Raw genomic sequence first — 12,627 nt, forward strand, 5'->3', positions numbered from 1 at the left:
TATTATGTGCTCGCCTGAGCGACAGTCTTGTTGCCAATTTCAATGTTCCAAATATTTAGCTTAAACATCACAAAACAAGTAACACAAAGTAACATTCCTTTTCTCAAAAAATTATCATCACTGTCATTTATTGATGCTTCATCTCTGAAACATGCAAATATACATTTTAGCATAGCAGGTTTATACAGCAGAGAGAATCAAAATTACATGCATTTTGGCATAGTAGATAAAAATCATCTGAACCTTTTTATTTCACCTTTCTTCCAAAGAAAATATATATTAAGCAAACAATATTTACATGTATGAAGATGTGATGTTTGGATCATTTAAAAAACTTCAAAAAACAAATATACTTCAAAATATTTTTTTGGAAAGAAATCTTGAAGTCATGCTCTTAAACTCTTGACTTGATATTGTCTGGAACACATGCATTTGGACATGCAAGAGAACTCAACTTGCACACACACTTTCTTCACGTCATTATTTATATTAAAGATATATTGGCAGTATATACAGGTATATCATACAAATACATGCAAAATAATATTTTGGGGTTAATGGGACGTACATAAACATACATGTAATATAACAATAATGTGCACACCAACCAATAAATATATAGGCAGAAAGCTATCAAAACTGTCGCAACAGCCTTTATAACTCAATAAAGGGCAATATATTGTTCTATAGCCTTTTATATTTATAATGAAGCAAAGTATATCTATTTCAATTAAAAAAGAAATATTTAACAATTTTGTAAACGGATAGATTAAAAACAGTAAATCGCATTACTACGTTTTGGCTGGAACCAATTCCTATAAGGACAAAAAAGGAGAAAATCTTCAGAATACTGATTAACGACAATCATAGCAATCTCTTATCTTACAGAATTATGACAATAGTTATAACAGCACTTCAGAGTACTACCAAAGACTCTTACCAATAAGCTGAGAAATGGATATAACTGTCAGGCAATTATTTGTCACAAACTAAAAAAAGGTCACATTTGAAAGACCATATGAATTACAAACATCTACAGAGAATTTAACAATTACACATCTCATTTTCTTTTGATATTAACCCCCCCCCAAAAAAAAAAAAAAAAAAAAACTATTACTGACGCAGTATGTAATATCAAAATTTACAAAGTTGACATGTTTGCACAGTCATGTACACACATGCCTATAAATGGGCCTGTTGAGTCCACTTCTAATGAAACCATATGATTAACAAGACCAAGACTTGATGTGTATTCTTTTATTTTTGATCAACATGGAATAACCAGAAATATAGCTCAGTCTGCTTATAAAGTCAAATCAGTATCGCTTAAATAAAAGTGGAAGCGTTTATTTTTAGACCAGATAGTGCGGAACATGTTATTTACCTCTACTAAGTAGAATTTGCCAAGTTTCACAAATTCTTCTGGTCCCAAGAATGGAGACAGATTCAGCTCTAATGTCATAAATAGCCCATTATCTAAGCCTGCAAATGTACGTGTAGATATTGTGCAAAAAACTTCAGTACGTCTCATGACCAAGTTTCACAAAACTTCACTGCGTCTCATGACCAAGTTTCACAAAGGTTGACCAGTTGATTGCAAAAATCAAGAATCATAATTATATCAAATCAAATATATTCAAGTTCTTTTGTTGCAAAAAAAATCATTCTTAATCAATGAAGAGCACACAGCCTTGAATACTGAAAAACAGAGTACTGAAAGACCAGGACAAATAGTTCCCGTTTCTAATCATAATGGGGGCACAATTTTTTTTTGCAATGTTTCAATTAACAAACAATAAAATTCACAACAATAATTTATCTATCAATCTATCTACGTACAGTGTACATATGCAGTATGCACCTAATAATTATGATAACGGGTATTTATCAAGTGCCGTCTATCGATAACGAAAAATCTATTCTGAGGTGCTCGGACTGTGACTTCCATCACTCAGTGCATTCAAGGAATATATCTGGATATATCGTTCTATCAATCAGTTTCTTTCTATCTATTTCTACTAAACTTGCAAGTATATATATACTTGTATAAGAAAATATAGAACAAACCAAATAAAAAATATTGGGCGATCAATTGAATAACCCTGATATGAAGAATACACTGTTATACCTATTTCTCTTCTCAAAATGTAACATTTGCAATAGTTCAAGATTTATACAGATATAGAATTTCTTCCTTACAGACTTTTCCTCGAATCTGGAACATATGAATGTACAGCAACAAAGATTTTTTTTTCCTGTATATGAACAAAACTAAGTACCTATATTCATTGCACATAATTATCTTCGTATTTCACCAATATTTTTTGTTTGCTATATTCTTTTCTTCATCTGAAAATACAAAGTAAAAAAAAAAATTCAAAAAATGTTACACAGACCATCTATTTCACAACTTCTTTAGATGTAACTAATCTGGTAAGTTTCTTATTCATATTGTGTTATGTTCACTGATATACCAATATTTGTGTTTTCACTTTTGTACCACTTGATAAAGAGTTTCAAAGGTTTGATTTAAACCATGGGAGCACTCAGGCAATTTCTTGTTCATTTGTGAAAATAATGTCTGTCAAAATACAAACATATAACCATCAGAAAGATGATTTGTAGAACCAGTCAAATTGCTACAGGTCAACAAAAATCCAGATCATGGATTCATGATGTCGCTGACTGGCCTGCATAGAAAGGGGTAGGCTTGAAATGAAGCTGAATCAGCTTTGATAAAATCCTGCCAAAATGCTATCCTGCATATTTTCTTTATGTGTTTTTTATTTGTGATTCGTGTTTATGATTCTAGCCGGAGTGAACTGCTCAAATACACCCTGAAATATAGTTAGGTCTACTTTGATTGAAATGGTTAGCCAACCTAACAAATAAACACTAGTTGATCCCTGAAGCTCCCTGCTAATAAGAAACAATTCCTAATAATAATGGCAAAGCAGCATTCAATTCCCTTAAATACATATTACACATACAATATCATTATAAATCAAAGATATACAGTATATTTCTCTCCTCAACAAAACATTTAGAGTACTGTTCATGTAGCGAATATAGAATTACCTCTTTTCATTATACAACTTGAATGGAACCATACAGTGTACATGTATGTCCTATCTCAACTATTCTTCCGATAGTATCATTGTTTTTTCCTCAACTGTTTTGTGATAAACTGCACATGTACAAGTACATACACAGATAAACTGTATGTTTTCATTTGGGCATGAAAAATCAATTTAATGACAAATGAGCTTCTTTTTTTTTCAGATGCAAGCCATATCATTTGTGACTAATATAAAATACATGACTGTGTAAACGTAGAAATATCATGTACTGTTACATGCCAGACAAGCATAAAGAAAACATGCAAGTAAAGCTCACACACTTTTTAATGCAATTACTTCAGCAAAAGTAATAAAAACTTATTAAAAAATACAAGTCCAATTTATATAAGCCTTGCAATGTCCAAAAAACCTAGCAAGTGGGCTGATATTTGACTTGTATCATCCCAAAATAAATATTCTCTCTTGCACATTGACATCAAGTAATCTTGCACCACCAAACCTCTTACCACACAATACATAACAGAAAATGTTGACACTTTTTCAAATTGTTGTCTTTGGAAAATAACTTAATCTCATTGCCTGGTCTACAGCATTCAGGTGATAATTATATACAACTAACACATGTCACAATGGCAAGAAAAACAGATCTACTCATGTCCATAAATTACCAAGCTTACAATCTGATGAATTAATGGCATCCAGTTTTCTAACAATCTTGAGAAAAATTGGCAGGGCCATAGAATGTCATCACTGAACAAGTTGCAGCATCTGGGTTTCTCAGAAATAGTGGATGTGCTTATCAACTATCAGAATGTCTTTACAGAATACTGCACCATCTGAATAACTGGCAGTGTCCAGGTGTCTAGACAACAGTACATGTATTGTCCAACCTACAAAGAGCACCTTAGGAGCTCACCTACATCTCACCATCAGACAAGCTTGCAATGTTGGGTTTCTCGACTGCAAAGGATGCGCTTGTCACAGTGTCAGAATATCTTTAGAGAATACTCTACATGTACACTGCACCATCTAAATCATTGAGAGTGTTTAGCTTTGAAACATCTTAGTTTTTCTGCAGCAATTGATCTTATTTCTAAACTGTCAGACCATCTTACATGTACACTTCATGATCTGAAAATCGGCTGTGTTCATGTTTCTTGAAAGCAATAGATATATTGTCCTACTGCCAAAGGCCATCTGAGGAACACACTCCCTACATCTCTCCATCAGATAGGTTTGCAGCATCTGTGTTCCTGGAGAGCATGTAGTTGTCCATGTCGATGGAGCGGCAGTTATGGATGGCATAGCGTAGTCTTTCTGCCATGATGGCTTGACTTGAGTAGGGTGGAATACGAAGCTGAAAGAAACAGGTCTGGGCAGTAGGGAGTCCATCAACAGACTGGAAAGATGGAGCAAGAAAAGGAGCATTAAAAAAGGAAGTAAACCAATTGATATTACTAATCACAGGTATGCACAAATGATTACAAACATTGAAGAAATAGGGACATACACAAATTTTGTATTTTTATGAAGAGTATTACAGACTTTTTTTCAAATAGAGACATGAGAGTGAAACGTATAAGGAATTTTCTGCTATTTGTTAATACAGACATTCGGCAACATATCCATTCTTTTTCAAAATAATTCCACCCGGAATGAAAAAGTCATTGCTGTATGTTTATCACATCAGAAAACATTATCTGGAGCCCGTAACACAAAGGTTAGTAATGACTGCATTGACTACAATGTACAATTAATCGTGGAAATTAAGCTCACGAATAGTCACTAACCTTCGTGTTACAGGACACTGGAGTTACACAATTGAAGCAAAAGTAGTAATCAATCACAAAGTTTGTAATGGCGACCAAGGATCACTGTTGAATGCATTTTTTTTTATTTTCTCATTTTTCAAATCTGCTGGTTGCAAATATGGGTGAATGTAATCAATACAGAGATATGTTTGTTGAATGGCTACTCACCCTGTCCACTTTCATGATTTGAAAGCGCTGAGAGATGTCTGCAATGTTTGCTGGGAGGCGGGAACGTCCAGACACAAAGCGCATGAAGAGGACCCGTTCTTCATTGGTGAACTGTTCTAGAGTCTGCCAAAGCCACTGGACCAAGGGATGATGTTCGTCAATCTCACGGTATCTGAAATTTATAGGAAATTCATATTCATCATCATAATCATGATCACCATTTTCACCTTCATCACTACAATCTTCAATACAGTCATCATCACTTTCATAATCATCATCATAATCACTATCATCACCATCATCATTATCATCATCATTATCCAATCACTATCACCACCACCACCACCACCACCACCACCGCCATCATCATCATCGTCATCAACATCATCATCATCATCGTCGTCATCATCACAATCACCATCATTATCATCACAATCACCATACCATCCCCATCATAATCAGAAGGAAAAGCAGCAACGGCAGCAGCATCATTATCATAATCATCATGACAACCATTCATTACTGATGCTTAATATACAATACAATGGAAATTTGTTGCCCAAAGTAGTTTGCTAACATTCTTTGGACAATCATTGAATGCATCAGATGACTCCCTCTCATTATAGATATCATTGATGTTACTATTATCCTCATCAGCATTACCATCATTGATGTCCATCACCATCATTGCAATCATCTTATTAATACCACAATTATAAACACCACCACCACCCTCACTATTAACATTGCCACCAGCATCATCATCACCATATATCAACATCATCACCATCCTCATTCTCACAAGTTCTGCCATTATCAGTACCACTAAATGTTTCCTCTCATAAACTGTTGAATACATACCTCACAACTCTCTTGAGGATATCGACTGAGATGACAGGCATCCCACAAACCATCTGTTCCAGCTGGCGATATGTCAGGAGTGAGAGGAGTGGTATTGGTATGATCCATGACATGCCTTCTCTTACAGCAGCCACCTGTAAGACACATGACAATCACTTGGATGTCAAACACTTGTAAAGGTACATACCTCACTTCTCACATACCCAATGTGACAACTATCAACCTTTAGAAAATCAAGAATCAATTCAACTGATAGTATTACTAAGCAAAATACAGCAATAACCTATGATGAGCTAATTTTATGAATAAATAGTGGATAACTAATTTGTAGGTATGATTGCATATTCGTCCCTCTGAACTTTTCTAAGAATTGAGTACGCAAGTGAAGAAGCAGTACTTATGTTATGGGCATCTTTAGTGCATGCACACAAAATTTATTGTGTAATTTTCTCTGTTTTGGAAATTTGTAAAGGTAGCGCTGTATAGAATTAATAGCATATAATCACAAGGGGGTGTGGGCTAAGCATTTCGAGCAAATACTACTTATCCAGTCTATAGATATTGAACATCTAGAATACAGCATATAATTCTCAGCCAAAACACACAAATAAATGTTCCATTTTTTTTTCGATCTTACATGTAGGTGGAAATTATGTTAAAAAACCCTTTATGTCAAATAAATTTGAGCAAAAATCGTTTCAAGGTCAACATACCTGTCTGTCGAGTTCATGAAGTCTGTATGCCAGAGCCCTCTCAACGTATTCCTTCCTGTTACTGAATGTGAGAGGGATACTCCAGCCCCCTGGTACAACGGGAACAAACCTTCCATCTGCACTCTGGCCTTCAAACCTCTCAAGGGGAATCACCTAGGTTACAAGGTCACAAGGTCAAGATCACATACAAGTTTGCTCCATACAGCCCTTCATAACATGAAATTTGCCATGTGATGAAAGCTCTTCATTATCATCTCATGACAAATATTCTGAGAAGAGAATATCCTCTAGGCATGTTTTCTCCAAGTCTTCAAAAATGATGTCCAGAATATCTGACAGCAGTAGCTCTCTTGACATCACTTTTGTTGGAGCAACTGTCTCATTTTGTTATCAGGTCATTATATGTCATTCAAGCAAAGCATACAGTGGTGCTCAACAGTTAGTGACCCCAGCAGAAACGGAACATATTTCAAGTGTTCAAGTTCTGCCATATTTCAGATAGTTAATTGTGAAGTCAGGTGATAAAACATTACATTCAATAAAGTATCTTTCTCTGGGTTTGCCAACACTATGAAGGAGTGCCTTTTAAGTTGGGGTTCACTAACTTTGAGCACAACTCTATATATGCATGTTACAAAGTGACTGCATTTGAGGAACTATTAATGATTTTTAAGAAGACCAATGTTTAAACTGAAAAACAATTACACTGATTGGCAATAGCCGTAAATGAGGACACTTCACTTTCCCTAGCATCTGAACTGATAAATTTAATGAGTTGAGTAAGAAAGACAAGTTTACAACAACAAGATACAGTCCTCCTGGGTTAATAATATTCCTATAAGAAAATTAATACATCAAGAAGGTGGTTGATGTGTCAATTCAAAACTTGCTCACAATAGTATAAAATCATTTAATGAAAGCTGATGTTTCTTTCCTCTAGGCCTTTTCCTTTCACGTCCTTGTTCTGAATTAATTTCTAGACATCTTTCATAGATTTATCATTATTGAACTTACCTCATGAAAGTTATCTTCATTTACTCCACTCTTGTCAATATCACTGATGTTTCGCAGATTCTGCACATTAAGAAAATCCACCTGTTACATAGGGAAGAAAAATGAGAAATGACAGAAAAGACAGTTCATGTATGTAAACATAAAACCCAAATGTTAGAGTGGTCTATACTGGTACATACGTAAGCATCAAATACAAAGGGAAATGAAGAGGGAATCTCGCATGTTGTCACAAACCCTCAGTTGAAATGGGGAAACTGCTCACTTGATGGTGATGATGATGATGACAACGACGATGACGACAACGATAAGGACAATTATGGTAATAATGAAAGTGATGAAGAAGATGATGATGATGATTATAGTGATGGTGAAGTTGAAGATAAAAGAGACGATGCTGATTACACTGATGAGGATGATGATATAAATGATAAAATAACAGCAGCGTGAAAAAACATACTCACCTCTTCCAAGTCTTGTGTAGTAAGGGGTATCCCTACCAGTTGTTTCCAGACCACAGGAGCAAGATGAAGATCAAGAGGTTTCTTTGTTCTAATGGCTACTCCAAACAAGATACCAAGGAACTTGAATAGAGATAGCTGCTCCTCGGAGCTGGCAGAAGGGCTCAGCAAGAATCTTTGGGGAAAGATATTAAATATATATTACAAGTACGTATTTCATAGGAGTCAAAAGCAGCATTCACAATAATGTACACATACTGTACGATTTCAGGCTATCTATTTCTCATCTAATATATTTAGGGCAATTCCATAAACTTATCACACCTTCTTGTCCATCTGACCCCCATTTTCTCAAATTTAAATTTTCTTCATGAACTGCTCAATTCTCGGTAATTCAAAAGCATTTCAACCTTTCATATGAACTAGAAAACAGAGATAAATATTTTCAAGAAGATCCCACACATAGGAAATCGGAAGGGCATACTTTTTGGAATTACCCTATTTTATTTCTCTTCCCAAAGTTAATAAGCTGGGACTCATTTTTAGTCTCTGGCTTCAAAAAATTTGACTCATATGATGAAGAACAAAAGATAACTAAAAAGACAGGCTTGATCCGTTTGAATATGGACAAAATTCGGACAAAACTATACGAGATGGAAAGGACATGAAATTAAACAAGGAATGCATAAAGTACAGTATTTCTTTTATCCCTGATTTAAAGTAAAGATGAAGGCCTGGGATATGGTTGATATGTCTTCTTATTAAGTAACCACCTGGAAATGACTACTGAATTTCACTGCTTTATTTCTTGAGGATCTAAGTGATAAACATAAAAGAGGACAACCATCATACCTATCCCTGTTACTCCCCGTCTCCGAGACAGCATTTGGTGTCGGGATGAGAAGACCTACGGTCCCAGACTCCAGCTCCTGACACATCTCTGTGATGGTATCATCAAACACCCCTCCTGCATCATCAGCACCCTCTCCTACTAGTTTAACCTTCCAAGCTCTAGCAGGAAGCCTCAGATCGGCTGGCTTCAGTCGTACAACCTGCTTGGCTATCTGCACAAAGATGGGTTTGCACTTCCGTCCCCTGCAAATCCAGAAAGACAAAAATGTAAGTACAATTATTATACTTTCTTTTTAGTTCTATATCAGATATTCAAGTGTAAAATATAGTCAACTTCACTAATTTTCTCGCTCACAGGTTGAGTCTTTGTAAGCAAAGTGTAAATCCCAAAATATCAGCTAATGGGCGATTCCACACTAGAACTTCAAAAATATCATAAATTTCAACATGCTTTCAATAAGTCATAATTAGTGTAATATTTTATTATACCTAAATTTTATGAAAATTATGAGTTTTAACCAAATGTGAAGTCAGATATAGTTTTTTTGGGGGGAAACAAAGGAATTTTCAATTTTCAATAATTTTGCTAATTAAATAGTCAAGTTCAAACACTGCCTGAAACGATTATTGGCAAAGCACGAGAAGATTGAAAATATTGCGGGTCAATGGAATAATGTATCATTGATGGTTCCAAATAATATCTACAACATTTTCATGATCCATAATAGGGACAGCCCTGATTTTCCGAACCTACTTTTGGCAATGTCCCGTACGACACATGAAAATGCAAATGTTTTTCCTACAATTTTATTTTTGATGATGCAATTTCACAATATCAGTTTCTCTATCTTTGATCCATGGGTGATCGATTGATCCCATAAGGATATAATTACTGCCCTTCATTTTTCAATAATTGTCCTATTAAAGGATGTCCCGTACGACACACAATATATACTGCATTTAATTGCAGGATTTGGATTCAGAAACTATACATAGTAGGCCTATTTAATTTAAGTAATTGATTTGACATAAAGTGAACTGAAAAAGTACCTTTTTTATCTCCATAGAACATGAAATAGGTGATTCTAACCATTTTAATTGACTTCATATAGGCGTATTCTTTTGTGAATCCCTTCAGCTAAACTGGTGATTTTCACTGGTCAGAGCAGGTTAATTTCTTTGTCATTGAGCATGAAAAGAAAATCTTTATAATTGATTCACCCTAGCCTGGAAGATGAATTCCTCTTGCATGCTAATGTGAAATTATTATAAGATGTAAAAAATATTTACATATCAATCATTTATTTGGACTTCCCTTGATGATCACTATTTTTTTTTATATACAGTATTGAAACTCCTTACTTTTTTCAAGTTGTAAAAAAAATCTGGAAAATAAGACAAACAATGTCGTTCAAAAAAAATCTGGAAAATAACACAAACCATATGGTTTCATGAAATGCAGAAAGGTTTGAAAAAGTAGAATCACATTTCTTTAGAAAAAACATATTTTGTGGAATTTCAAGTAACAGTTGTGATATATACACTTTTTATGAAAAATCATAACATTTTTGCCCCATAATTTACACAAACAGTTTCATTCATTCATTGTTTAAATATTGTATTGGAAATCATCAATTAGTTCACTAAAATATAACTTCAGACAAAACCTCAAGTTTTTCAGCTTGTAAAAATGCTGTGAATACATTTCCCATTATGAAAAAAAATGATAATATATTGCTCCTGATTGTATTGAGGTTACTTAATTATATTGTCCTGAATGACTACTTATTAAAAGGCTTTTCATTAAAAAGGAAGAATTTAGGGGCAATGCTCCCCTTCTGCTTGATAAAAAGTTCATTGTTTTATTCAGGCTGTCCAGTAGGCCTACAACACGCAAGTGCCTGTTCAACACACAAGTGTCCCGTACGACACACAAGTGTCCCGTACGACACATTATTTTGTTTATGATATATTGACAGAAATATTCAGCCAAAAGCGGTTTCTAACATAATGAATGTCTTTAGTTTGATAGGATTATCATTATCATCAGCCAAATAAAGTGATTGAAGAAGTCAAAGAGACATAAAGTAAGAAAGTTTGGCTTCAATTTAGAGATGTCCCGTACGACACATTTTGAGTGTCCCGTACGCCACAATGTTCTCAAAAATTGTAATTTACTTTATTTATTCATGAATGATTATTTTGCTTTCTTTCATAGATGTGTTTGTTCTTCGGTAATTGAATATTAATTTGAGTTCAGTTTCTATGAAAATTATCTGTCCAACTCACAGACTTTAGAGTACAAACTTGAGGTTTCTAAAAAAGCCATTTTTCTGCGTCCGTACGACACATTACTATTTTAAATCTGTATTATACAGGATGTGAATTCAAGTCCTGTTAAATCTTGGATTTCCTAACACCCTGGTAGTACTTGATGATCACCTTTAGTTACTGGAATATTTTTGGTTTTTCTTGTCAATAAACTGTCAAATGTTCTCAAAATGTCCCGTACGACACGTATGGAATCACCCTAATGCTTAATGTTGTGTTTTCATGTAAATTGGTTTGATGATGAGGTTTATGCGAGTAACTAATTGTATTTTGAAAATTTGTTTACATTTCATTTGAATACTAAAATCTACCATGATCGATTGTGTGATTTTTATATATATTTTCATCCTTTATCAGCCATATATTTTCAAACCTTACTTCTAACTACTTTTCAAACTGTTAACTAGCATTAACTAGATGAAGAATTGAACCAAAAATGTTGAATCATAAAGGATGAAAATAATTATAATGACAACAAAAAACAAAAATTGATTCAAGTTTACCTTGTTGCTAATCTCTTGACGGTTACTTGAGGGCCATAATTCTTGCCTTGTACCATGGTCCTACCAATAGCCCTCACCATGGGGAGGGTGTAGACCCTGGGCGCCAATAACGGCCGCAGAGAGCCATCCATCAAGCCAGAGATACCAGCTCCATAAGGACCTAGAGTTATGTGCTGCATGGGGAAAAATATATCATGAAAAATTTTAAAACATTGAAGAGAAAGCATCAAATGTACCAGCTTCCTTGTAAACTTATACAAATAGATGTAGGTGCAAATACTTGAAATATATGTTGATACAGTTAGCAGCCCTGCTTAAACTATTACAATGACAGTTTTATAATCAAATTTTAAGCCATTATAATCTCTAAGTTTCCTTGATGATAATATTTTGTCTAAGATTCAGGAATATTCATTATTACATCTAATGGTTTTATTTTAATTAAAACAAAACAAAATCAATTGAGTTTACCTGAGCTGGATCTAGATTGAGTAATCTCCATGATGAATACATAAGATCACTGAAGTGATGAAGGAGTCTGAGACGAGCCCTGACACTACCAGGACTACAATCCTTGAGGGCAGTATACTGAGTTGGGATACGATCAGGTAGACCAAGCTGCAAGGGAGCAGGGGTACCAGGGCTGCAACGGGGTACTGGGGGTGCTGTCCAGGCAGCAGAGTGGCTCCGCCCTGCAGAAATCTGTGAATAAATTCAACATGCACATAACTGTATTTAAAATGTTCTTACCTTTCATCAAACAGAGTGTAAAGTAACTCACAATAGAGGAGTATCTTTATATTCTACTTTGTGTAGCATCAAGCAAACAATTGCTA

The 12,627-nt window shown here is 34.6% G+C and overlaps 1 protein-coding gene across 9 annotated transcripts in view; it reads right to left on the reverse strand.

The window, feature by feature from the left end:
* Positions 1-111: 111 nt before the first annotated feature.
* LOC129262541 (probable E3 ubiquitin-protein ligase HERC1) overlaps positions 112-12,627 on the reverse strand; it is an 85,122-nt gene continuing 72,606 nt past the window's right edge. For all 9 annotated transcript variants that reach the window (XM_064099661.1, XM_064099659.1, XM_054900668.2 and 6 more), the window contains exons 68-76: positions 12,263-12,493; positions 11,792-11,964; positions 8,958-9,200; positions 8,109-8,280; positions 7,648-7,728; positions 6,634-6,786; positions 5,921-6,054; positions 5,060-5,231; positions 112-4,479 (exon numbers count right to left, since the gene is read on the reverse strand). In XM_064099661.1, coding sequence (XP_063955731.1) covers positions 4,294-4,479; positions 5,060-5,231; positions 5,921-6,054; positions 6,634-6,786; positions 7,648-7,728; positions 8,109-8,280; positions 8,958-9,200; positions 11,792-11,964; positions 12,263-12,493 — 1,545 coding nt within the window. In that variant the 3' untranslated portion in view covers positions 112-4,293. The remainder of the gene's footprint in view (positions 4,480-5,059; positions 5,232-5,920; positions 6,055-6,633; positions 6,787-7,647; positions 7,729-8,108; positions 8,281-8,957; positions 9,201-11,791; positions 11,965-12,262; positions 12,494-12,627) is intronic.

The sequence above is a fragment of the Lytechinus pictus genome, chromosome 5 (genome assembly GCF_037042905.1).
Source record: "Lytechinus pictus isolate F3 Inbred chromosome 5, Lp3.0, whole genome shotgun sequence".
Classification (NCBI taxonomy): domain Eukaryota; kingdom Metazoa; phylum Echinodermata; class Echinoidea; order Temnopleuroida; family Toxopneustidae; genus Lytechinus; species Lytechinus pictus.